The 27,779-nt window shown below is 52.2% G+C and overlaps 1 protein-coding gene and 1 pseudogene across 1 annotated transcript; one reads left to right on the top strand and one right to left on the bottom strand.

Moving 5' to 3' along the window:
* Nucleotides 1–191: 191 nt before the first annotated feature.
* LOC129357691 (receptor-type tyrosine-protein phosphatase-like N) lies at nt 192–22,825 on the top strand. The gene is given in 26 exon segments (XM_055026765.1): nt 192–474; nt 6,031–6,081; nt 6,871–6,981; nt 7,058–7,169; nt 7,259–7,373; nt 7,435–7,702; nt 7,816–7,929; nt 7,996–8,033; nt 8,138–8,268; nt 8,430–8,500; nt 8,584–8,642; nt 8,708–8,732; nt 8,735–8,919; nt 9,155–9,418; nt 9,516–9,567; nt 9,570–9,674; nt 9,728–9,786; nt 9,788–9,802; nt 9,888–9,965; nt 10,078–10,145; nt 10,147–10,195; nt 16,428–16,594; nt 16,687–16,740; nt 16,812–16,876; nt 16,947–17,020; nt 22,620–22,825. Coding segments are annotated over 26 exon segments (2,481 nt in total). The 5' UTR covers nt 192–395; the 3' UTR covers nt 22,692–22,825.
* A 187-nt stretch (nt 22,826–23,012) lies between these two features.
* On the bottom strand, nt 23,013–25,838 carry LOC129357690 (tubulin alpha chain-like; annotated as a pseudogene).
* Nucleotides 25,839–27,779: the final 1,941 nt, after the last annotated feature.

Genomic DNA, 27,779 nt, shown 5'->3' with positions numbered 1-27,779 from the left:
GAGTGTGTGTAGCTAAGTGTGTGTGTAGCTGAGTGTGTGTGTGTAGCTAAGTGTGTGTGTAGCTGAGTGTGTGTGTGTAGCTCAGTGTGTGTGTAGCTGAGTGTGTGTGTAGCTGAGTGTGTGTGTGTAGCTAAGTGTGTGTTTGTGTAGCTGAGTGTGTGTTTTTCTAGCTGTGTGTGTGTAGCTCAGTGTGTGTGTGTAGCTGAGTGTGTGTGTGTTTGTGTATCTGTTCGTTTCATCATCACTGATATGAAGGATTTAAATCTGTTATCATATTCCGATCATATTCATGTAATAATTAATTGATCTGCTTCTTCAGCTGCTGCGCTGTGGCGCCCCCTGCTGGCTGCTCTTCCTCCTCCTCCTCTTCCTCCTCCGGATCCAGCGGAGCTGCCATGATGTCTCCGCGGCTCTGCGCCGCCCTCTGCCTCCTCCTCACCGCCTCTTGCCGCCTCTGCTCGGCCGCCCGACACGGTAAGACCCGGTTCGGTTCGGCTCCGGTTCGGTCCGGGATGTGGATGACTGGAGAGAGTTGGACTGTTAAAATGTGACGCTTTATTTCTCTGGAAGTTGTTTGCGTTAATTCTGGATGAAACCGGATTGATGTCAGTCGGAACCAGAACTGGACCCGGCATGAAGCCCAGTCCGCTGTGGCGCCAAGACTGAGCGGCGCCTGTTCCGTTTGTGGTTCCGAAGAGACGCAACGTGAAGCTGCCGCCAGGAAACATGATGATCATTATTGTTATGATGAGTGTAAACCATCTGGGCCTGGCTGGACCCAGAGTCCAGACTGGTCCCAGGTTCTGGTCCCAGGTTCTGGTCCCAGGTTCTGGTCCCAGGTTCTGGTTCCAGGTTCTGGTCCCAGGAGACCCTCCCTCCCGCCACGTCCCGCAGCATGTTTGTGTTGCGGGCTGCTGAACCACGTCACGCAGTTCTGAGTCATTGCTGATGATGTTTCAGCACCATGGACAGCGTCAGGCCTGACCCGCTGATTGGTTATTGATTGGTTATTGATTCTGGATTTCTGACCTTCAACATGACAGAACGTCTCCAGTTATTCCATCAGATGTCATGTTCATATTATTAATGTCCAGATCCTAAATACCAGTCAGAGTGAACTATCTCAACATGTTCTCCTATCTTTAGTTTCCAATCAGACACACTTCCGGTTTGATTTTCAGATCAGTGTTTTTCATTCTTTATGTGAACATTAATGAAGCCCAGATGAACTGATTGTGTTCATGTTTATTGATCAATAGTTTCAGGTTATTGCTTCGTTATGAACACATATTATTGATCACAGTGTTTTATCCAGCTTTATCACATCGATTGATACGATGACGGAGCGTTTCATGACCTGCACATTAAAGCCACAATAAACTAAATGATGTTTTGTTAGAGATCATGTTGAGGCGCTGACAGGAAGTGGCTGACAGGAAGTTGCCGTTTTCTGCTCTGATCCTTCAAGTTGATGTTTATTTTCAGTTTTTTGTCTTAAACAGATGAAGAACCTGCAGCTGAACCTCTAACAGATATTGATATCTCATTGTGGGATCAATATTCACATTTATTCTGCTTTAGCTGCTGTGTGTTTCAGGCCAAGTGTCTGCAGAAGCGTGAGTTGCCATAGCAAGCACCGACTCAGCACTTTGCGGTGTCAGGTTGTTCCTGTTTATATGATGGCAGCCATCATAACTTTATGGTTTCAAACTGGAAGAGGTTTTCTCTGGACTTTCAGAATAAATGTCACTGACAGTTCGTCCCTCCGGACTTCATCAGACTCGATTAGTGGATAACAGAACGCTGATTGGGTATCTAACCCTCACAGAGAGCTGATTGGGTATCTAATCATCACAAAGTGCTGATTGGGTATCTAACCATCACAAAGTGCTGATTGGGTATCTAACCCTCACAAAGCGCTGATTGGGTATCTAACCCTCACAAAGTGCTGATTGGGTATCTAACCATCACAGAGCGCTGATTGGGTATCTAACCCTCACAAAGCGCTGATTGGGTATCTAACCCTCACAGAGAGCTGATTGGGTATCTAATCATCACAAAGTGCTGATTGGGTATCTAACCATCACAGAGTGCTGATTGGGTATCTAACCCTCACAAAGTGCTGATTGGGTATCTAATCATCACAAAGTGCTGATTGGGTATCTAACCCTCACAGAGAGCTGATTGGGTATCTAACCCTCACAAAGCGCTGATTGGGTATCTAACCCTCACAAAGTGCTGATTGGGTATCTAACCATCACAGAGCGCTGATTGGGTATCTAACCCTCACAAAGCGCTGATTGGGTATCTAACCCTCACAGAGAGCTGATTGGGTATCTAATCATCACAAAGTGCTGATTGGGTATCTAAACATCACAGAGTGCTGATTGGGTATCTAACCCTCACAAAGTGCTGATTGGGTATCTAACCATCACAGAGAGCTGATTGGGTATCTAACCATCACAGAGAGCTGATTGGGTATCTAACCATCACAGAGCGCTGATTGGGTATCTAACCATCACAAAGCGCTGATTGGGTATCTAACCATCACAGAGAGCTGATTGGGTATCTAACCATCACAAAGTGCTGATTGGGTATCTAACCATCACAAAGCGCTGATTGGGTATCTAACCATCACAGAGCGCTGATTGGGTATCTAACCATCACAAAGTGCTGATTGGGTATCTAACCATCACAAAGCGCTGATTGGGTATCTAACCATCACAGAGCGCTGATTGGGTATCTAACCATCACAAAGTGCTGATTGGGTATCTAACCATCACAGAGCGCTGATTGGGTATCTAACCATCACAAAGTGCTGATTGGGTATCTAACCATCACAAAGTGCTGATTGGGTATCTAACCATCACAGAGCGCTGATTGGGTATCTAACCATCACAGAGCGCTGATTGGGTATCTAATCATCACAGAGCGCTGATTGGTTATCTAACCATCACAAAGCGCTGATTGGGTATCTAACCATCACAGAGCGCTGATTGGGTATCTAACCATCACAGAGAGCTGATTGGGTATCTAATCATCACAAAGTGCTGATTGGGTATCTAACCATCACAGAGCGCTGATTGGGTATCTAATCATCACAGAGCGCTGATTGGTTATCTAACCATCACAAAGCGCTGATTGGGTATCTAACCATCACAGAGCGCTGATTGGGTATCTAACCATCACAGAGCGCTGATTGGGTATCTAACCATCACAGAGAGCTGATTGGGTATCTAATCATCACAAAGTGCTGATTGGGTATCTAACCATCACAGAGCGCTGATTGGTTATCTAACCATCACAAAGTGCTGATTGGGTATCTAACCATCACAGAGCGCTGATTAGGTATCTAATCATCACAGAGAGCTGATTGGGTATCTAACCATCACAAAGCGCTGATTGGGTATCTAAACATCACAGAGCGCTGATTGGGTATCTAACCATCACAAAGTGCTGATTGGGTATCTAACCATCACAAAGTGCTGATTGGGTATCTAAACATCACAGAGCGCTGATTGGGTATCTAAACATCACAGAGAGCTGATTGGGTATCTAAACATCACAGAGCGCTGATTGGGTATCTAATCATCACAAAGTGCTGATTGGGTATCTAATCATCACAAAGTGCTGATTGGGTATCTAACCATCACAAAGTGCTGATTGGGTATCTAATCATCACAGAGCGCTGATTGGGTATCTAATCATCACAAAGTGCTGATTGGGTATCTAACCATCACAGAGCGCTGATTAGGTATCTAACCATCACAAAGTGCTGATTGGGTATCTAACCATCACAAAGTGCTGATTGGGTATCTAACCATCACAAAGTGCTGATTGGGTATCTAACCATCACAAAGTGCTGATTGGGTATCTAATCATCACAAAGTGCTGATTGGGTATCTAAACATCACAGAGCGCTGATTGGGTATCTAAACATCACAGAGAGCTGATTGGGTATCTAAACATCACAGAGAGCTGATTGGGTATCTAATCATCACAAAGTGCTGATTGGGTATCTAACCATCACAAAGTGCTGATTGGGTATCTAATCATCACAGAGCGCTGATTGGGTATCTAATCATCACAAAGTGCTGATTGGGTATCTAACCATCACAGAGCGCTGATTAGGTATCTAACCATCACAAAGTGCTGATTGGGTATCTAACCATCACAAAGTGCTGATTGGGTATCTAACCATCACAAAGTGCTGATTGGGTATCTAACCATCACAAAGTGCTGATTGGGTATCTAACCATCACAAAGTGCTGATTGGGTATCTAATCATCACAAAGTGCTGATTGGGTATCTAATCATCACAAAGTGCTGATTGGGTATCTAACCATCACAAAGTGCTGATTGGGTATCTAATCATCACAGAGCGCTGATTGGGTATCTAATCATCACAAAGTGCTGATTAGGTATCTAACCATCACAGAGCGCTGATTGGGTATCTAACCATCACAAAGTGCTGATTGGGTATCTAACCATCACAAAGTTCTGATTGGGTATCTAACCATCACAAAGTTCTGATTGGGTATCTAATCATCACAAAGTGCTGATTGGGTATCTAACCATCACAGAGCGCTGATTGGGTATCTAATCATCACAAAGTGCTGATTAGGTATCTAACCATCACAGAGCGCTGATTAGGTATCTAACCATCACAAAGTGCTGATTGGGTATCTAATCATCACAAAGTGCTGATTAGGTATCTAACCATCACAGAGCGCTGATTAGGTATCTAACCATCACAAAGTGCTGATTGGGTATCTAACCATCACAAAGTTCTGATTGGGTATCTAACCAAACAAGTGCTGGTGGGTATCTAACCATCACAAAGTTCTGATTGGGTATCTAATCATCACAAAGTGCTGATTGGGTATCTAACCATCACAAAGTTCTGATTGGGTATCTAACCATCACAGAGCGCTGATTGGGTATCTAACCATCACAGAGCGCTGATTGGGTATCTAAACATCACAGAGAGCTGATTGGGTATCTAACCATCACAGAGCGCTGATTGGGTATCTAACCATCACAGAGCGCTGATTGGGTATCTAAACATCACAGAGAGCTGATTGGGTATCTAACCATCACAAAGTTCTGATTGGGTATCTAATCATCACAAAGTGCTGATTGGGTATCTAAACATCACAAAGTTCTGATTGGGTATCTAACCATCACAGAGCGCTGATTGGGTATCTAACCATCACAGAGCGCTGATTGGGTATCTAACCATCACAGAGCGCTGATTGGGTATCTAACCATCACAAAGTGCTGATTGGGTATCTAACCATCACAAAGTTCTGATTGGGTATCTAATCATCACAAAGTGCTGATTGGGTATCTAACCATCACAAAGTTCTGATTGGGTATCTAACCATCACAGAGCGCTGATTGGGTATCTAACCATCACAGAGCGCTGATTGGGTATCTAAACATCACAGAGAGCTGATTGGGTATCTAACCATCACAGAGCGCTGATTGGGTATCTAACCATCACAGAGCGCTGATTGGGTATCTAAACATCACAGAGAGCTGATTGGGTATCTAACCATCACAAAGTTCTGATTGGGTATCTAATCATCACAAAGTGCTGATTGGGTATCTAAACATCACAAAGTTCTGATTGGGTATCTAACCATCACAGAGCGCTGATTGGGTATCTAACCATCACAGAGCGCTGATTGGGTATCTAACCATCACAGAGCGCTGATTGGGTATCTAACCATCACAAAGTGCTGATTGGGTATCTAATCATCACAGAGCGCTGATTGGGTATCTAATCATCACAAAGTGCTGATTGGGTATCTAACCATCACAGAGCGCTGATTAGGTATCTAACCATCACAAAGTGCTGATTGAGTCCAACTGGGGCTGCTGGTAATGACAACGCCATGGCAACCCGCTGTCCCGCCTTGGGGAGCAGATAGCGAGTTGCCATGGAGATGACGTCATCGCTGTGACATCAGCAGGTCGCCTCACCTGGTTTCCATGGTAACATTTATGTTTTTCTGTGTTTTGCAGGTTGTTTGTTTGAGAAGAAGATCTGCCCCAGAGGTCAGCTCTGCAGCGACGGTCAGTTTAAATCAATACTAATCAATACTAAATGCATGATAATCAGATGACAGGAACCTCCTGAGGCCTCCAGCAGCATGAGGCCACTTTCTGTGAGCGACTCTTCAAAAAGGGAAAGACAGGAACTTTCTGCTGATCTAACATCAGTTACTGCTTCTAGAAAACCCAAACCATAAACACAGAAAAGTTTTCATGAGTGAAAGAAAGGAGACGTTTAATATTTATTATATTGTGGATTATTTTCAGGTTTTTGCTTTTCTCTGTAGGAAACTAGTTTCTAATGAAGCTAGTAGCTAATGAAACTAAAAACTAATGAAACTAAAAAAGTTAAAAGCTAATAAAGCTAGAGAAGCTAATAGCTAATGAAGCTATTAGCTGAAGAAGCTAGTACCTAATAAAACTAAAAACTGATGAAGCTAATAGTTAATGAAACTAGTTGGTAATAAAGCTAAAGATGCTAATAGCTAATGAAGCTAAAGAAGCTAGTAGCTAATGAAGCTAATGTTTAACAAAACAGCAGATTACTGAAGCCTCAGCAGAGTAAACTTGACCTCTGCTTAAGCCAATCGCTGCTGTGGCTGTCTGTCTCCATGACAACAGTGACATCAGCAGCCCAAGTTCCCTCATGTTGTCCCTCATAGCTGCTGCTATGGTTACCAAGCTAACGATCAGTGAAAGCGGGTTCATGCTAAATGTGAAGCCGTGTCGGAGTCTCAGCATGGTGACGGTTGGAGACGCTGGTCAACCGACCTTCAGAACCAGGCTGACCTCCTGTGTCGTCCCGTCCAGACGGCCTGTTTGGCCGCTGCCGCGCTCCGGACCAGGAGCCGGTCCGGTACCGAGTCTCCGGCCCGGTTCTGCTGCGCCTGCAGGAAGTCCTGAAAGACCTGATGGTTCAAGGTGAGTGTAGGCCCCGCCCACAACGGAGGAGTTAGGCCCCGCCCACCAGAGTCACACTGTGACATGTGACCTCCAGGTCTGACCTGGCAGGACGAGCTGACCCAGTCCATCATCAGCCAGGAGCTGAGCCGGGTTCCGACCGCCGACCCGGATCTGGACCCGGACCGGGAGGAGAACCCGCCCAAACCGTAAGGAGACCCGTTAACGAGTCAAATAACGAATCAGAACCGCCAGGAGACCCGTTAACGAGTCAACCCAGGTCCATTTGGTTCCCCAGGTCCTCCAGGCTGCTAGGCCCGGCCCCTCACACAGAACCGGACCCTGGTGGTCCAGCAGAACCCGAGCTGATGCAGCGGTACCTGGACTACCTGGTTCTGGACTCGTACCATCAGGTAGGACTCGGCTCGGCCCCAGGTGACGTCAGTAGGAAGTGACCCGCTGTCTGTGCTGCAGAACCAGGAGCAGCGCTCCCTCAACTCTCTGGACCAGAACCCGACCTTCCTGCGGGGCGACGCTGTGGACCGGAACCGGCTGCTGCTGCAGGACCTGCTGTCCCTCTACCTGGCCTCCCCGTCGGCGCCGCCTCGCCACCGGGGGGCGCCGGCCGCCGGCTCGTCCCCGCTGCCCGACCTGGACTTCCCTCTGGACTACAGCCAGGACTACAACTCCCAGGATCCTCAGCTCAGGAAGCAGGACCTGGACGTCCTGTCAGGATTGGACGGTTCGCCGACACACTGGCTACTGCAGCCTGGAGTTTCTGTAGTTCCTCACGTCCCGTAGTTCAGCCTGGAGTTCTGACATCAGTTTCCTGTAGTTTCCTGTCTCTGTCTCCAGGCCGCGCTCTCAGCAGACTGTCTCTGCTGCTGGACGGTTTGGACCCGTCTGCAGTGCGGCAGGACGAGCGGCTGGACTCGTCCTCCGTCCCCCAGCAGAGGGACGGAGTCGCAGGTTGGTGAGCAGTCAGAGAGGTCTGAGGTCAGGGGTCAGAGGTCAGTAATCTCTATTGTCCTCCAGCAGATGGCCTGGTTGACGGCGCAGCAGCCAAGCAGAAGGTGAGTCCTGCTGGTCCAATCAGAACCGGTCTGGGCTCCGTTGGCTTTAGCTACTGCGTCGGCCTCGGAGCGGAAGGTGATGCGTTTCTGTCTCAACCAATCAGCTCACAGAGGCCTTAATGGCATATCAGGCGGCTCTGCAGGAGGCTCCGCCCCCAACTGCCGGAGGACAGAAGGAGCCAGCCAATCAGGATGCAGGAGGCGGAGCCAAGTTGTCCGGACTCACCAATCAGAGGTACGGCTGCCTCTACTTCCTGTGGTTTCAGCGAGTCACGTCAGAGCGTTCTTCCTCTGGACGCCCCGTCCGCCCTGCCGCTCTGGGCAGAAACCCGCCGGTACTAAAACCAGATCAACATGACGATGATCTGAGGGTTCTGACTCGGTTCTCCTCTGCAGCGCGTTCGGACCGACCGTCAGCTTCAGAACCAGACCCAACTCCAGGAACCTGACGGCTGCACGGCAACCAGGTGAGAGTGGGCGGGGCTCAGAGGCCAGGCGCGGATCCTCCATCGGAACCCTTCAGCCAATCAGAGCCCTTCTTCAATTGCAGGACAGAACTTCCTGGATCCTGAGACGGGCCTAAAGGTTCTGCAGAGCAGCGCCCAACAGGTGCGACCGCACACCTGGTTCCGTTCCGGTTCTGTTGACGAGCGCTGACGACTGTTTCTGTGCAGACGGATGAGAGGAAGTCGTCGTTGCCCTGGCGACCAGAGTCCAGCCCGGCCCGCGCTGGGTGTTCGCCACGCTGGTGTCCGTGGCGTGCATCGGCGGCTTCCTGGTGGCGGCCATGACCATCGCCTGCCTGCGCCGCCACGCCCACCGCCTGGCCGCCAAGAAGCTGGGCCTGGGCCCCAACGGCGGCGGCTTCACCCACCAGGAGTACCAGGTGAGGCTCCGCCCACCTGCATGACCTGGAGACACGGAGGAGACGCAGTGATGCTGAGGGACACCCAGCTGGACCCAGGAGGAAAATCTGGGAGATTGAAGTGAAATTAAATGATTTTAATGGATAATTCAGGTTCTTCAGCCAATGAGTTGATTAATCAATTAATGTAGATTGATGTTGATTATTGGTGACTATTGCTCCAGATGTATTGATATCATGCCAACATTGTCACCAGGATCTGTGTCGGCAACACATGGCCTCCAAAGGCGCCTTCGGCCGGCTGGAGGCCGCCGCCCTGGGCGCGGTGGGCGGGGCCGGCGGCGCGGCGGGGGGCGGAGCCGGCGCGGCGGCGGTCGGGCCGGACTCCAGGGTGAGCAGCGTGTCGTCCCAGTTCAGCGACGGCGCCCAGCCCAGTCCCAGCTCCCACAGCAGCACGCCGTCCTGGTGCGAGGAGCCGGCGCAGGCCAACATGGACATCTCAACGGGTCACATGATCCTGGTCAGAACCGCACATCGCCACACTGTCCTAGTCAAATCACAGCAGGTGTGACCGGTCCGGTCCTGTGTGACCCGGTCCGGTTCCTCTGGCTCCACAGGCCTACATGGAGGACCACCTGCGGAACAAGGACCGGCTCCTGAAGGAGTGGGCCCTCTCTGCTCCTACCAGGCGGAACCCAGCGCCGTCTCAGTGGCCCAGAGCGACGCCAACGCCAAGAAGAACCGCTGCCCGACTCGGTGCCCTGTGAGTTATCCATGCACTGACACCGGCCCGGTAGAACCAGAACCTAACGGGTCACGTGTTCTGCAGATGACCACTCCAGGGTGAAGCTGAAGGCCGACGGCAACCCGTCTCGCTCCGACTACGTCAAACGCCAGCACCATCGTAAGTCCGCTCAGACCCATGTCCGGTTCTGGTCGGGGAGCTGACCTCTGCTCGACCTCTTCTGGACCTCGTTGTGACCTTGCAGATTGAACACGACCCCAGGATGCCGGCCTACATCGCCACCCAGGGCCCACTGCCTCACACCATCTCTGACTTCTGGCAGGTGAGATCAGAGGGAAGCAGGCGTCATGCGACCAACGCCACGTCAGAAAACCAACATGGCGGCTGTGTGTGTGTGCGTGTGCGTGTGTGTGTGTGTGTGTGTGTGTGAGCAGATGGTTTGGGAGAACGGCTGCACTGTGATCGTGATGATGACGGCTCTGGTGGAGGACGGCGAGAAGCAGTGACCGCTACTGGCCAGATGAAGGCTCCTCCCTCTACCACATCTACGAGGTGGGTGGAGGTGGGACAGGTGGGACTCCGGGGGACAGGTGAGACTCCAGATGGGACTCCAGGTGGGACAGGTGAGACTTCAGGTGGTACTCCAGGTGGGACAGGTGGGACTTCAGGTGGGACTCCAGGTGGGACTCCAGGTGGGACAGGTGGGACTCCAGGTGGGACTCCAGGTGGGACTCCAGGTGGGACAGGTGGGACTTCAGGTGGGACTCCAGGTGGGACTTCAGGTGGACTCCAGGTGGGACTCCAGGTGGGACTTCAGGTGGGACTCCAGGTGGGACTTCAGGTGGGACAGGTGGGACTCCAGGTGGGACTTCAGGTGGGACTTCAGGTGGGACTGCAGGTGGGACTTCAGGTGGGACTGCACGTGGGACTTCAGGTGGGACAGGTGGGACTCCAGGTGGGACAGTGGGACTCCAGGTGGGACTCCAGGTGGGACTTCAGGTGGGACTGCAGGTGGGACTTCAGGTGGGACTGCAGGTGGGACTTCAGGTGGGACTTCAGGTGGGACTGCAGGTGGGACTTCAGTGGGACTTCAGGTGGGACTGCAGGTGGGACTTCAGGTGGGACTCCAGGTGGGACAGGTGGGACTCCAGGTGGGACAGGTGGGACTCCAGGTGGGACTGCAGGGGGACAGGTGGGACTTCAGGTGGGACTTCAGGTGGGACAGGTGGGACTTCAGGTGGGACAGGTGGGACTCCAGGTGGGACAGGTGGGACTTCAGGTGGGAAGGTGGGACTTCAGGTGGGACAGGTGGGACTTCAGGTGGGACTTCAGGTGGGACAGGTGGGACTCCAGGTGGGACAGGTGGGACTCCAGGTGGGACTTCAGTGGGACTGCAGGTGGGACTTCAGGTGGGACAGGTGGACTCCAGGTGGGACTTCAGGTGGGACAGGTGGGACTTCAGGTGGGACAGGTGGGACTCCAGGTGGGCTCCAGGTGGGACTTCAGGTGGGACTGCAGGTGGACTTCAGGTGGGACAGGTGGGACTCCAGGTGGGACTCAGGTGGACAGGTGGGACTTCAGGTGGGACAGGTGGACTTCAGGTGGGACAGGTGGGACTCCAGGTGGGACTCCAGGTGGGGACTCCAGGTGGGACAGGTGGGACTCCAGGTGGGACTTCAGGTGGGACTGCAGGTGGGACAGGTGGGACTCCAGGTGGGACTCCAGGTGGGACAGGTGGTACTTCAGGTGGGACTGCAGGTGGGACTTCAGGTGGGACTGCAGGTGGGACTTCAGGTGGGACTTCAGGTGGGACTGCAGGTGGACTTCATGGTGGGACAGGTGGGACTCCAGGTGGGACAGGTGGGACTCCAGGTGGGACTCCAGGTGGGACTTCAGGTGGGACAGGTGGGACTCCAGGTGGGACTCCAGGTGGGACTTCAGGTGGGACTTCAGGTGGGACAGGTGGGACTCCAGGTGGGACTTCAGGTGGGACTGCAGGTGGGACTTCAGGTGGGACTCCAGGTGGGACTTCAGGTGGGACAGGTGGGACTTCAGGTGGGACTTCAGGTGGGACAGGTGGGACTTCAGGTGGGACAGGGTGGGACTCCAGGTGGGACTCAGGTGGGACTCCAGGTGGGACAGGTGGGACTCCAGGTGGGACTTCAGGTGGGACTGCAGGTGGGACTCCAGGTGGGACAGGTGGGACTCCAGGTGGACTCCAGGTGGGACAGGTGGGACTCCAGGTGGGACTTCAGGTGGGACTTCAGGTGGGACTCCCGGTGGGACTTCAGGTGGGACTTCAGGTGGGACTCCAGGTGGGACTCCAGGTGGGACAGGTGGGACTCAGGTGGGACTCCAGGTGGGACTCCAGGTGGGACTTCAGGTGGGACAGGTGGGACTCCAGGTGGGACTCCAGGTGGGACAGGTGGGACTCCAGGTGGGACTCCAGGTGGGACTCCAGGTGGGACTTCAGGTGGGACAGGTGGGACTCCAGGTGGGACTCCAGGTGGGACAGGTGGGACTCCAGGTGGGACAGGTGGGACTTCAGGTGGGACTGCAGGTGGGACTTCAGGTGGGACTGCAGGTGGGACTTCAGGTGGGACTTCAGGTGGGACTGCAGGTGGGACTTCATGGTGGACAGGTGGGACTCCAGGTGGGACAGGTGGGACTCAGGTGGGACTTCAGGTGGGACAGGTGGGACTCCAGGTGGGACTCCAGGTGGGACTTCAGGTGGGACTTCAGGTGGGACAGGTGGGACTCCAGGTGGACTTCAGGTGGGACTGCAGGTGGGACTTCAGGTGGGACAGGTGGGACTCCAGGTGGGACTTCAGGTGGGACAGGTGGGACTCCAGGTGGGACTTCAGGTGGGACAGGTGGGACTTCAGGTGGACAGGTGGGACTCCAGGTGGGACTCCAGGTGGGACTCCAGGTGGGACAGGTGGGACTCCAGGTGGGACTTCAGGTGGGACTGCAGGTGGGACTCCAGGTGGGACAGGTGGGACTCAGGTGGGACTCCAGGTGGGACTCCAGGTGGGACAGGTGGGACTCAGGTGGGACTTCAGGTGGGACTTCAGGTGGGACAGGTGGGACTCCAGTGGGACTTCAGGTGGGACTTCAGGTGGGACAGGTGGGACTCCAGGTGGGACTCCAGGTGGGACTTCAGGTGGGACTCCAGGTGGGACTTCAGGTGGGACTCCAGGTGGGACTTCAGGTGGGACAGGTGGGACTTCAGGTGGGACAGGTGGGACTTCAGGTGGACAGGTGGGACTCCAGGTGGACTTCAGGTGGGACAGGTGGGACTCCAGGTGGGACAGGTGGGACTTCAGGTGGGACAGGTGGGACTCAGGTGGGACTGCAGGTGGGACTTCAGGTGGGACTTCAGGTGGGACTGCAGGTGGGACTTCATGGTGGGACAGGTGGGACTCAGGTGGGACAGGTGGGACTCCAGGTGGGACTTCAGGTGGGACAGGTGGGACTCCAGGTGGGACTCCAGGTGGGACTTCAGGTGGGACTTCAGGTGGGACAGGTGGGATCCAGGTGGGACTTCAGGTGGGACTGCAGGTGGGACTTCAGGTGGGACAGGTGGGACTCCAGGTGGACTTCAGGTGGGACAGGTGGACTTCAGGTGGGACAGGTGGGACTTCAGGTGGGACAGGTGGGACTCAGGTGGGACTCCAGGTGGGACAGGTGGGACTCAGGTGGGACTTCAGGTGGGACAGGTGGGACTTCAGGTGGGACAGGTGGGACTCCAGGTGGGACTTCAAGTGGGACAGGTGGGACTTCAGGTGGGACTCCAGGTGGGACTTCAAGTGGGACAGGTGGGACTCCAGGTGGGACTCCAGGTGGGACTCCAGGTGGGACAGGTGGGACTCCAGGTGGGACTTCAGGTGGGACTTCAGGTGGGACAGGTGGGACTCCAGGTGGGACTTCAGGTGGGACTTCAGGTGGGACAGGTGGGACTCCAGGTGGGACTCCAGGTGGGACTTCAGGTGGGACTCCAGGTGGGACTTCAGGTGGGACAGGTGGGACTCCAGGTGGGACTCAGGTGGGACAGGTGGGACTTCAGGTGGGACAGTGGGACTCCAGGTGGGACTTCAGGTGGGACAGGTGGGACTCCAGGTGGGACAGGTGGGACTTCAGGTGGGACTGCAGGTGGGACTTCAGGTGGGACTGCAGGTGGGACTTCAGGTGGGACTGCAGGTGGGACTTCATGGTGGGACAGGTGGGACTCCAGGTGGACAGGTGGGACTCCAGGTGGGACTCCAGGTGGGACTTCAGGTGGGACAGGTGGGACTCCAGGTGGGACTCCAGGTGGGACTTCAGGTGGGACTCAGTGGGACAGGTGGGACTCCAGGTGGGACTTCAGGTGGGACTGCAGGTGGGACAGGTGGGACTCCAGGTGGGACTTCAGGTGGGACAGGTGGGACTCAGGTGGGACAGGTGGGACTTCAGGTGGGACAGGTGGGACTCCAGGTGGGACTCCAGGTGGGACTCCAGGTGGGACAGGTGGGACTCCAGGTGGGACTTCAGGTGGGACTCCAGGTGGGACAGGTGGGACTCCAGGTGGGACTCCAGGTGGGACTCCAGGTGGGACAGGTGGGACTTCAGGTGGGACTGCAGGTGGGACTTCAGGTGGGACAGGTGGGACTCCAGGTGGGACTCCAGGTGGGACTTCAGGTGGGACTTCAGGTGGACAGGTGGGACTCCAGGTGGGACTTCAGGTGGGACTGCAGGTGGGACTCCAGGTGGGACTTCAGGTGGGACAGGTGGGACAGGTGGGACTTCATGGTGGGACAGGTGGGACTCCAGGTGGGACAGGTGGGACTCCAGGTGGGACTCCAGGTGGGACTTCAGGTGGGACTTCAGGTGGGACAGGTGGGACTCCAGGTGGGACTTCAGGTGGGACTGCAGGTGGGGACTTCAGGTGGGACAGGTGGGACTCCAGGTGGGACTCAGGTGGGACAGGTGGGACTTCAGGTGGGACAGGTGGGACTTCAGGTGGGACTCCAGGTGGGACTTCAGGTGGGACTGCAGGTGGGACTCCAGGTGGGACAGGTGGGACTCCAGGTGGGACTCCAGGTGGGACTCCAGGTGGGACAGGTGGGACTCCAGGTGGGACTTCAGGTGGGACAGGTGGGACTCCAGGTGGGACTTCAGGTGGGACTTCAGGTGGGACTCCAGGTGGGACTCCAGGTGGGACTCCAGGTGGGACAGGTGGGACTCCAGGTGGGACTCCAGGTGGGACTCCAGGTGGGACTTCAGGTGGGACAGGTGGGACTCCAGGTGGGACTCCAGGTGGGACTCCAGTGGGACTCCAGGTGGGACTTCAGGTGGGACAGGTGGGACTCCAGGTGGGACTTCAGGTGGGACTGCAGTGGGACTTCAGGTGGGACAGGTGGGACTCCAGGTGGGACTTCAGGTGGGACAGGTGGGACTTCAGGTGGGACTTCAGGTGGGACAGGTGGGACTTCAGGTGGGACAGGTGGGACTTCAGGTGGGACAGGTGGGACTCCAGGTGGGACTTCAGGTGGGACAGGTGGGACTTCAGGTGGGACTTCAGGTGGGACAGGTGGGACTTCAGGTGGGACTTCAGGTGGACTCCAGGTGGGACTCCAGGTGGGACTCCAGGTGGGACAGGTGGGACTCCAGGTGGGACTTCAGGTGGGACTGCAGGTGGGACTCCAGGTGGGACAGGTGGGACTCCAGGTGGGACTCCAGGTGGGACTCCAGGTGGGACAGGTGGGACTCCAGGTGGGACTTCAGGTGGGACAGGTGGGACTCCAGGGTGGGACTTCAGGTGGGACTTCAGGTGGGACAGGTGGGACTCCAGGTGGGACTCCAGGTGGGACAGGTGGGACTCCAGGTGGGACTCCAGGTGGGACTCCAGGACTCCAGGTGGGACTCCAGGTGGGACTCCAGGTGGGACAGGTGGGACTCCAGGTGGGACTTCAGGTGGGACTGCAGGTGGGACTCCAGGTGGGACAGGTGGGACTCCAGGTGGGACTCCAGGTGGGACAGGTGGGACTCCAGGTGGGACTTCAGGTGGGACAGGTGGGACTCCAGGTGGGACTTCAGGTGGGACTTCAGGTGGGACAGGTGGGACTCCAGGTGGGACTCCAGGTGGGACAGGTGGGACTCCAGGTGGGACTCCAGGTGGACTCCAGGTGGGACTTCAGGTGGGACAGGTGGGACTCCAGGTGGGACTCCAGGTGGGACTCCAGGTGGGACTTCAGGTGGGACAGGTGGGACTCCAGGTGGGACTTCAGGTGGGACTGCAGGTGGGACTTCAGGTGGGACAGGTGGGACTCCAGGTGGGACTTCAGGTGGGACAGGTGGGACTTCAGGTGGGACAGGTGGGACTTCAGGTGGGACAGGTGGGACTCCAGGTGGGACTTCAGGTGGGACAGGTGGGACTCCAGGTGGGACTTCAGGTGGGACTTCAGGTGGGACAGGTGGACTCCAGGTGGGACTCCAGGTGGGACAGGTGGGACTCCATGTGGGACTCCAGGTGGGACTCCAGGTGGGACTTCAGGTGGGACAGGTGGGACTCCAGGTGGGACTCCAGGTGGGACAGGTGGGACTCCAGGTGGGACTCCAGGTGGGACTCCAGGTGGGACTTCAGGTGGGACAGGTGGGACTCCAGGTGGGACTCCAGGTGGGACAGGTGGGACTCCAGGTGGGACTCCAGGTGGGACTCCAGGTGGGACTTCAGGTGGGACAGGTGGGACTCCAGGTGGGACTCCAGGTGGGACAGGTGGGACTCCCCGCTCTCCCTCCCCTGCAGGTGAACCTGGTGTCGGAGCACATCTGGTGTAATGACTTCCTGGTGCGCAGTTTCTACCTGAAGAACGTCCAGACTCAGGAGACGCGCACGCTCACGCAGTTCCACTTCCTCAGCTGGCCGGCGCAGGGAATCCCCACCGCCACGCGCCCCCTGCTGGACTTCCGCAGGTAGTGCAGTTTCCCTGGCTGCAGGTTTCTGGATGATTGGTTGTTTTCCTCAGTGGTGATGTGAATCCCTCACGTGTCCGTTTGTCTCTCAGGAAGGTGAATAAATGCTACCGTGGACGCTCCTGCCCCATCATCGTTCACTGCAGGTACAGTCCGCTGATCCCAGGTGGTACAACCAAGGGACTGTTTCTGATTGGTTCTCCCTGTGTTTCCACAGCGACGGCACTGGGCGGACCGGGACGTACATCCTGATCGACATGGTTCTGAACCGCATGGCTAAAGGTGCAGTAGACGCGGGGCGAAGCGCCGCCGCCGCTCCAGACACTGACCCACTGATTCTGGTTCCCCGCAGGCGTCAAGGAGATCGACATCGCCGCCACGCTGGAGCACGTCCGGGACCAGCGGCCCGGGATGGTCCGCAGCAAGGTGAGTCCGAACCGGACCGCCTGGACCGGACCGCCCCGATACACCAAACGCGTTTAACCCAAACCTAAAACTAATGTCTAGAGCAGATTCTCTTCCTGCTAACCCTAACCCGAGCAATGCCGCCACCTGCTGGTGGCAGATGGAACTGACCTGGTGCTGAGTGCAGGCCAGAGGGCCCTTGGGCCTCCTGGGGCCTCCAGGGGCCTTCTGGGGCCTCCGGGACCCCGTTGGGGCCTCCTGGGGCCTGAGGGGCCTCCTGGGACCTCCAGAGGCCTTCTGGGGCCTGAGGGGCCTCCTGGCACCTCCTGGGGCCTCCGGGACCCCCCTGGGGTCTTCTGGGGCCTCCTAGGGCCTCCAGGGGCCTGAGGGGCCTCCTGGGACCTCCAGGGGCCTCCGGGACCCCCCTGGGACCTCCGGGACCCCCCTGGGGCCTCCTAGGGCCCCTGACACTAAATAAAAACTTTTAGCTCAAGGTTGTAGGTGAAGTTATACAATTTTCACCAAAACATAGAAATGAAAATATTGTAAATGCAAAGTTTCATCATGAAGCCAGTAAATAAAGCTGGAGTGAGCGACCCGGACCAAATCTACCTGACGACCTGAGGGCCTCCAGGAAGCTGAGGCAGCACTTCCTGTTCTGACTTATCAAAATAGGAGTTTAAATGAGCCAATCAGCCACCGCTGTGTTCATGAGAGGCTCATTAATAATCGATAAATATCAACCTTGTTTTTAACGTATCGCTGCTCGGCATGTGGGGCGCAGGCGGTTGCCACGGCAACGGGTGTGTTTAAACGGCAAAGTGAGACGGAGAGTAAAAAGATGTGATGGTTCCGAGTTGGTTCACCTTTGGTGACCTTTGTTGACCTCTGCTGTGGTTCATCACAGAGTTTCTGAACAATCAATAAACGATAAACTTGGACTGATGACGTCGTTCGTTTGGAGGAAACGTCAAACATCAATAGGACAAATATATTGATTAGGTTTTAACAAATGGTTTCTGCCACCATGATTATGTGAAATGAAATGATTTAAATCCCAGATTCAGAAGATTTGCCTTTAACAGAGCTCTTTGGTTCCTCCTATCAGTCTGCAGTTTCTCATACTGAGGTCAAAGTTCAGATCCACCAGAACTGACTGACAGCTGCTGACCTCAGGTTTGCAACGAGCTTTTGACTGAGAAACCAGTAACCTACTGAAACCAGTAACCTACTGAAACCAGTAACCTGCTGAAACCAGTAACCTACTGAAACCAGTAACCTATTGAAACCAGTAACCTGTTGAAACCAGTAACCTACTGAACCAGTAACCTGTTGAAACCAGTAACCTGCTGAAACCAGTAACCTACTGAAACCAGTAACCTGTTGAAACCAGTAACCTACTGAAACCAGTAACCTGTTGAAACCAGTAACCTGCTGAAACCAGTAACCTACTGAAACCAGTAACCTATTAAACCAGTAACCTGTTGAAACCAGTAACCTACTGAAACCAGTAACCTGTTGAAACCAGTAACCTGCTGAAACCAGTAACCTACTGAAACCAGTAACCTATTGAAACCAGTAACCTATTGAAACCAGTAACCTGCTGAAACCAGTAACCTACTGAAACCAGTAACCTATTGAAACCAGTAACCTATTGAAACCAGTAACCTGCTGAAACCAGTAACCTACTGAAACCAGTAACCTGTTGAAACCAGTAACCTGTTGAAACCAGTAACCTACTGAAACCAGTAACCTACTGAAACCAGTAACCTGTTGAAACCAGTAACCTACTGAAACCAGTAACCTACTGAAACCAGTAACCTGCTGAAACCAGTAACCTACTGAAACCAGTAACCTGCTGAAACCAGTAACCTACTGAAACCAGTAACCTACTGAAACCAGTAACCTGCTGAAACCAGTAACCTACTGAAACCAGTAACCTACTGAAACCAGTAACCTATTGAAACCAGTAACCTGTTGAAACCAGTAACCTGTTGAAACCAGTAACCTACTGAAACCAGTAACCTATTGAAACCAGTAACCTGCTGAAACCAGTAACCTACTGAAACCAGTAACCTGTTGAAACCAGTAACCTGTTGAAACCAGTAACCTACTGAAACCAGTAACCTACTGAAACCAGTAACCTGTTGAAACCAGTAACCTACTGAAACCAGTAACCTACTGAAACCAGTAACCTACTGAAACCAGTAACCTGCTGAAACCAGTAACCTACTGAAACCAGTAACCTACTGAAACCAGTAACCTGTTGAAACCAGTAACCTACTGAAACCAGTAACCTACTGAAACCAGTAACCTGCTGAAACCAGTAACCTACTGAAACCAGTAACCTACTGAAACCAGTAACCTGCTGAAACCAGTAACCTACTGAAACCAGTAACCTGCTGAAACCAGTAACCTACTGAAACCAGTAACCTGTTGAAACCAGTAACCTACTGAAACCAGTAACCTATTGAAACCAGTAACCTACTGAAACCAGTAACCTACTGAAACCAGTAACCTGCTGAAACCAGTAACCTACTGAAACCAGTAACCTGTTGAAACCAGTAACCTACTGAAACCAGTAACCTACTGAAACCAGTAACCTGCTGAAACCAGTAACCTACTGAAACCAGTAACCTGCTGAAACCAGTAACCTATTGAAACCAGTAACCTGCTGAAACCAGTAACCTACTGAAACCAGTAACCTGTTGAAACCAGTAACCTACTGAAACCAGTAACCTACTGAAACCAGTAACCTACTGAAACCAGTAACCTACTGAAACCAGTAACCTGCTGAAACCAGTAACCTACTGAAACCAGTAACCTATTGAAACCAGTAACCTGCTGAAACCAGTAACCTACTGAAACCAGTAACCTGTTGAAACCAGTAACCTGTTGAAACCAGTAACCTACTGAAACCAGTAACCTTCTGAAACCAGTAACCTGTTGAAACCAGTAACCTACTGAAACCAGTAACCTACTGAAACCAGTAACCTACTGAAACCAGTAACCTGCTGAAACCAGTAACCTACTGAAACCAGTAACCTACTGAAACCAGTAACCTGTTGAAACCAGTAACCTACTGAAACCAGTAACCTACTGAAACCAGTAACCTGCTGAAACCAGTAACCTACTGAAACCAGTAACCTACTGAAACCAGTAACCTGCTGAAACCAGTAACTACTGAAACCAGTAACCTGCTGAAACCAGTAACCTACTGAAACCAGTAACCTGTTGAAACCAGTAACCTACTGAAACCAGTAACCTATTGAAACCAGTAACCTACTGAAACCAGTAACCTACTGAAACCAGTAACCTGCTGAAACCAGTAACCTACTGAAACCAGTAACCTGTTGAAACCAGTAACCTACTGAAACCAGTAACCTACTGAAACCAGTAACCTGCTGAAACCAGTAACCTACTGAAACCAGTAACTGCTGAAACCAGTAACCTATTGAAACCAGTAACCTGCTGAAACCAGTAACCTACTGAAACCAGTAACCTGTTGAAACCAGTAACCTACTGAAACCAGTAACCTACTGAAACCAGTAACCTGCTGAAACCAGTAACCTACTGAAACCAGTAACCTATTGAAACCAGTAACCTTTTGAAACCAGTAACCTGCTGAAACCAGTAACCTACTGAAACCAGTAACCTGTTGAAACCAGTAACCTACTGAAACCAGTAACCTACTGAAACCAGTAACCTGCTGAAACCAGTAACCTACTGAAACCAGTAACCTACTGAAACCAGTAACCTGTTGAAACCAGTAACCTACTGAAACCAGTAACCTGCTGAAACCAGTAACCTACTGAAACCAGTAACCTGCTGAAACCAGTAACCTACTGAAACCAGTAACCTACTGAAACCAGTAACCTGCTGAAACCAGTAACCTACTGAAACCAGTAACCTATTGAAACCAGTAACCTGTTGAAACCAGTAACCTGTTGAAACCAGTAACCTACTGAAACCAGTAACCTATTGAAACCAGTAACCTGCTGAAACCAGTAACCTGTTGAAACCAGTAACCTACTGAAACCAGTAACCTGCTGAAACCAGTAACCTACTGAAACCAGTAACCTGTTGAAACCAGTAACCTACTGAAACCAGTAACCTGTTGAAACCAGTAACCTGCTGAAACCAGTAACCTGCTGAAACCAGTAACCTACTGAAACCAGTAACCTACTGAAACCAGTAACCTGCTGAAACCAGTAACCTACTGAAACCAGTAACCTACTGAAACCAGTAACCTGCTGAAACCAGTAAACCTGCTGAAACCAGTAACCTACTGAAACCAGTAACCTATTGAAACCAGTAACCTGTTGAAACCAGTAACCTGTTGAAACCAGTAACCTACTGAAACCAGTAACCTATTGAAACCAGTAACCTGCTGAAACCAGTAACCTGTTGAAACCAGTAACCTACTGAAACCAGTAACCTGCTGAAACCAGTAACCTACTGAAACCAGTAACCTGTTGAAACCAGTAACCTACTGAAACCAGTAACCTGTTGAAACCAGTAACCTGCTGAAACCAGTAACCTGCTGAAACCAGTAACCTACTGAAACCAGTAACCTACTGAAACCAGTAACCTACTGAAACCAGTAACCTGCTGAAACCAGTAACCTACTGAAACCAGTAACCTACTGAAACCAGTAACCTGCTGAAACCAGTAACCTGCTGAAACCAGTAACCTACTGAAACCAGTAACCTATTGAAACCAGTAACCTGTTGAAACCAGTAACCTGTTGAAACCAGTAACCTACTGAAACCAGTAACCTATTGAAACCAGTAACCTGCTGAAACCAGTAACCTGTTGAAACCAGTAACCTACTGAAACCAGTAACCTGCTGAAACCAGTAACCTACTGAAACCAGTAACCTGTTGAAACCAGTAACCTACTGAAACCAGTAACCTGTTGAAACCAGTAACCTGCTGAAACCAGTAACCTGCTGAAACCAGTAACCTACTGAAACCAGTAACCTACTGAAACCAGTAACCTACTGAAACCAGTAACCTACTGAAACCAGTAACCTGCTGAAACCAGTAACCTGCTGAAACCAGTAACCTACTGAAACCAGTAACCTACTGAAACCAGTAACCTGCTGAAACCAGTAACCTACTGAAACCAGTAACCTATTGAAACCAGTAACCTGTTGAAACCAGTAACCTGTTGAAACCAGTAACCTGGTCCCTGCATCAGGTTTTCTATCATTTCTGATAGAACTGATGGATATTTGTATAGAAATGATCAACATGGTTTCATATCCAGTTTCTGTGTCTTGGTGTCGTTTGGTGAATCTCAGCGGCTGCTGGGAGAACAACTGGATGTTGGTGCCGGACGGTTTGGACTCCCTGGTCCAAGAGATAAAAGACGTAAAAAGAAAAGGCGTTTGATAAACGGAGCAGCTGCTCTACTTGCTGTTATGTTTATCACATTTTAACTCAATAAACAACTAATTATGACCCTTATATAGTAATAAACATTTCCACATGTCACCCCTGAGGTCAGCGGTTTGGGTCGCTCCGCTCTAGTTTAAAGTCCAGATCTGAACTAGTTCAGAACGTTTGGTGACCCCAGGAAATGGAAGTGAACGCCGCCATCTTGTCTTCCTCTCCAGGACCAGTTTGAGTTTGCTCTGACTGCGGTTGCAGAGGAGGTGAACGCCATCCTCAAGGCGCTGCCCCAGTGACCCCCGGACGACCCCGGCACCGACTCAGGACGATGTGTTCAGGAGCATTCAGGAGTGTGAAACGTGCATGTGAATGCACCACGAGCTTTACCCGCCCAGACCGCTGGTGTTGTTGTAGCAGAACCTGCGGAGCCGGATCCGCTTCAGGTTTCCTCTGCTGCTCATGGACCCCCCCAGCCCCCCCGCGCGTTCCTGTCTGTGTAGTCGTTAACCTCCAGCAAGAAAAAACTCCAAAAATAAAGCTGATTTTGTAAGTGTGACCTTCAATAAATGTTTGTGTTGCAGCAGCTGTGTGACTTCCTGTGTAAATGACTCGACCAATCAGGTTTCAGAACAGCTTTATTCATTTGAAGGCACAAACATGATCAAACGAGTTCAGTACTCTTCGCCCTCGTCTTCGTCGCCCACGCTGTCCGTCCCCACCTCCTCGTAATCCTTCTCCAGGGCGGCCATGTCCTCCCTGGCCTCCGAGAACTCGCCCTCCTCCATGCCCTCGCCCACGTACCAGTGGACGAAGGCCCGCTTGGCGTACATCAGGTCGAACTTGTGGTCGAGGCGCGCCCAGGCCTCGGCGATGGCCGTGGTGTTGCTGAGCATGCAGACGGCGCGCTGCACCTTGGCCAGGTCTCCGCCCGGCACCACGGTGGGCGGCTGGTAGTTGATGCCCACCTTGAAGCCGGTGGGGCACCAGTCCACGAACTGGATGGAGCGCTTGGTCTTGATGGTGGCGATGGCCGAGTTGACGTCCTTGGGCACCACGTCGCCGGGTACAGCAGGCAGCAGGCCATGTACTTGCCGTGGCGCGGGTCGCACTTCACCATCTGGTTGGCGGGCTCGAAGCAGGCGTTGGTGATGTCGGCCACCGTCAGCTGCTCGTGGTAGGCCTTCTCGGCCGAGATGCGCGTAGGTGGCCAGCGGGAAGTGGATGCGCGGGTACGGCACCAGGTTGGTCTGGAACTCCGTCAGGTCCACGTTGAGCGCGCCGTCGAAGCGCAGCGACGCCGTGATGGACGACACGATCTGGCCGATGAGGCGGTTCAGGTTGGTGTAGGTGGGGCGCTCGATGTCCAGGTTGCGGCGGCAGATGTCGTAGATGGCCTCGTTGTCCACCATGAAGGCGCAGTCCGAGTGCTCCAGGGTGGTGTGGGTGGTGAGGATGGAGTTGTACGGCTCCACCACCGCCGTGGACACCTGGGGGGCCGGGTACACGGCGAACTCCAGCTTGGACTTCTTCCCGTAGTCCACAGAGAGACGCTCCATCAGCAGGGAGGTGAAGCCGGAGCCGGTTCCTCCACCGAAGGAGTGGAAGATCAGGAAGCCCTGCAGGCCGGTGCACTGGTCAGCCTGCAAGCAGAACACACCCAGAACTTCAGCAAGAGACGCTCTGAGGAGACGCTCTGAGGCCACCCAGGACTGTAACACAGCCAGACCTCAGTCCAACCAGACCTCAGTCCATCCAGACCTCAGTCCATCCAGACCTCAGTCCATCCAGACCTCAGTCCAACCAGACCTCAGTCCAACCAGACCTCAGTCCAACCAGACCTCAGTCCAACCAGACCTCAGTCCATCCAGACCTCAGTCCAACCAGACCCCAGTCCATCCAGACCTCAGTCCAACCAGACCTCAGTCCAACCAGACCTCAGTCCAACCAGACCTCAGTCCAACCAGACCTCAGTCCATCCAGACCTCAGTCCAACCAGACCCCAGTCCATCCGGACCTCAGTCCATCCAGACCTCAGTCCATCCAGACCTCAGTCCAACCAGACCTCAGTCCATCCGGACCATGACCCCTTGGCTCAGCTGGGCATTGTCTCAACCACACCTCCACCCTTGAATCCAACAAAACCCTGACCCACCAGTTTGCGTGTCCTGTCCAGAACCAGGTCGATGATCTCCTTGCCCACCGTGTAGTGGCCCCTGGCGTAGTTGTTGGCTGCATCCTCCTTGCCGGTGATCAGCTGTTCAGGGTGGAAGAGCTGCCGGTAAGTTCCTGTACGGACTTCATCTGTTGGAGGGAAAACCTTCAGTGTCAGCCATGTTTTCTGAACATGTTTCTATGTTTAAGCGTTTCCAGGCGGGCAGAACTGACCAATCACGGTGGGCTCCAGATCCACAAAGATGGCTCTGGGGACGTGCTTCCCAGAGCCCGTCTCGCTGAAGAACGTTTGAAGGAGTCGTCTCCCCCTCCGATCGTCTTGTCGCTGGGCATCTGTCCGTCAGGCTGGATGCCGTGCTCCAGGCAGTAGAGCTCCCAGCATGCATTGCCCATCTGGGCGCCGGCCTGGCCCACATGCATAGAAATACACTCACGCTGTGGAGAAGAGGAGAAAAGTGATCAGGCTTCATGGTTTGTGACTTTATGCCAGGTATGAAAAATGGCTGAGCGGTACACCGGCCCTTTAAGAAGAACTGTATCAGTAAACATTAGCAGATGCTGCGCCGTGAAGTACTTAAGCAGTTTTTCGTCAAGTTCAGCCACGAAACCAGATTACCACAGAATCTGGTTTCTGTGATAATCAGGTTCCTACATCTATTTTCTAGATTTTCTTTATGGTTTCAAGGCTTTAACTTCTACGTTTAATCCTCGGATTTCCGGGTGCACCTTGAACGCACCTCCCCAGGAGCAGTGACGTAGATTCCAGCCTCAGGTGTCTCAATGCAGGCTTGTTGGATCCAACCGGGTAACGTGAGAGTTTATTACTCCTCACATCATGGAGAAAAGCCCCATCGAGCTCCTGCCCCACCCCACCCCATGTAACGTTCACGGACCTGCAGGGCGTTATCTGTTCGCCTCACATTGGAGTTCCCGCCCAGAACTCTTTCAGCTAAATGGCATTAAAAACGGAGCCGCGTCCTTTTTAAAGAACTAAACTGAATCTGTGAAAACACCAGCGGGCCCAGAGGCCAGAAAACGGAACTGTGAAACTTTATTTCGATCATTTTAATCTGCGCCAACATGGCCTTGTTCGACGAAAATTAATAGAAAAGAACATGATTAAAGTACGATTCACCAAAATAGCTTCAACAACCGTCTTTTGCGACATAAATGCGGGTTTCTCACCATTTTGAGCCGCTGTCTCCTTCTCTCCGACAGTCAAGGGTCGGCAGTTGGAAGCAGTTTGTGACGCAGCGCAGAGCCGCTCCCTTATAAAGGCTCACAGGGGGCGGGGCTACGGCCGGTTTGAACCTGCTGAAGGCGGGAGATTACCGGAAGCAGATAAACCAACGTCATCAGCACGCAGAGTACTGGGGTCACACTGAGAAAATGACATTACGAGATAAAGTCTAAAGTTGTAATATTACAGAATAAAGTCGTAATAATATGGTAATAAACACTGTATTTTAAGAATGAAATTATATTACTATGAGAATAAAGTCATCATATTTTATGATTATATTTATGTCATATGACTTTATTTGAACAATTATGACAATAAATGTTTCAATCAAGTCAGTACTCTGTCAAACAGGATAAGCAGGTTTATGATGGCATTTTAAACTTATTTGCTCACTTAATAGTAAAATAAATATTTAAATTAACATTTCAAACTAATTCACAGGATTTCTAACTTTGGTAAATGTTCACATTACAGTTTTGAATGTTCCTTAAGCGTACATAAATGTTTCAGATATTGATCTTATATAAAACGAGAGTATGATCAATAAAAGTTTTGCAGTCGGAACATTTTATGGATTTAATAGATTCTACTCTTTATTAAAACATCTTGTAATCCCAGATCAGGTTCAAAGTTCCATACATGACAATCAGTATTTAAATGTGCAGTTTGAAACTAAAACAATTTATTCTAAATAAAACATCAGATTGTTACCTGGCATAATGTCTCATTTGGTTTACGACGATATTTTAAAGCAAGGAAGTGATTTGTGGTTTGAGAGGTCAGCTCAGGAATGGTAGGAATGAGATTTAGTCTGGATTAAATTAAATCGCAGAGCTAATCCAAGTGATGTGTGTCAAAGGTCAAACCACAATGATTCATTGTTTCTCACAGTGATCAGTAATTCAGCATCATTCAGAGGCTTTTATTGGAAAACATTAAAAAAACATGAATCAGCTTGTTCAGCCGCTGCAGGGGAATCTCAACATGTTTCTGTCAAACTTTATGCTATTTTGGACAAAGAGCATCGTGATGGAGCTGAGCTCAGAGTCCGCAGAGGAACAGGAGACTGGTTACTGTTCCAGGACAGACAGGGCGGCCCACTGGGAGCACTGGGAACACAATGTCCACTTTGTGATGTGAACTAAATCATTTTATAAATGAATGAGATGAAGGCTGCCTGCTGATTGGCTGTCTGCTGATTGGCTGTCTGCTGATTGGCTGTCTGCTGATTGGCTGCCTGCTGATTGGCTGCCTGCTGATTGGCTGCCTGCTGATTGGCTGCCTGCTGATTGGCTGCCTGCTGATTGGCTGCCTGCTGACTGTGGTCCTGTGGAGGACTCTCAAAGGGCCCGGGTGCCATCAGAACCAGAACCAGCCTTTTCTTTTGGACTGCAGCTAGTTTGCTGCTGCTGCCTCTGGGACTTTAGTTTCCGTCAAGTTCAACCTGAGCGACTCTGTAAACAGTTCATGTTCTCCAACATGGCCGAACCTCTTCCTGGTTGCTGGAGGAAAGGAAGTGAGCGTCCCGTCCCTGTGGGGCCCGGTGGGCCTGGTGGGGCCCGGTGGGGCCTGGTGGGGCCCGGTGGGGCCCGGCGCTGTTTGCTTTCTACATGGTTGATCAATGGTTTCTAATAGAAACACTGAAGGTCATTCTGGTGCTGCTTGGTCTCCGGGGTAACAGTGTAAACACCTTAAGGTTCGTTAGCGAGTCGGTCACAGCAGGTCATTCACCAGATGGAACACTGAATACTTGACCCGTTCTGTCTAAACCTGTTTCTACATTGACCAAAACGGATCAGATTATTTATCTTTAGATTATATATTGATTTGATCCAGACAGACGTAAACCAGATTCCACATCTATTAAATATGTTTCCATATTTAATATCCAGTCAAAACTGACTTTTGGAAAAATTACAGAACTCTTAAATATGTCGTCATCTTTGAGTTCTAGTGTGAAATAAATACT

Source organism: Poeciliopsis prolifica, unplaced genomic scaffold (genome assembly GCF_027474105.1).
Source record: "Poeciliopsis prolifica strain line A6 unplaced genomic scaffold, Auburn_PproV2 SCAFFOLD283, whole genome shotgun sequence".
NCBI lineage: Eukaryota > Metazoa > Chordata > Actinopteri > Cyprinodontiformes > Poeciliidae > Poeciliopsis > Poeciliopsis prolifica.
The sequence above is the reverse complement of the archived record's forward strand: the minus strand, read 5'-3'. Positions and strand labels throughout refer to the sequence as shown.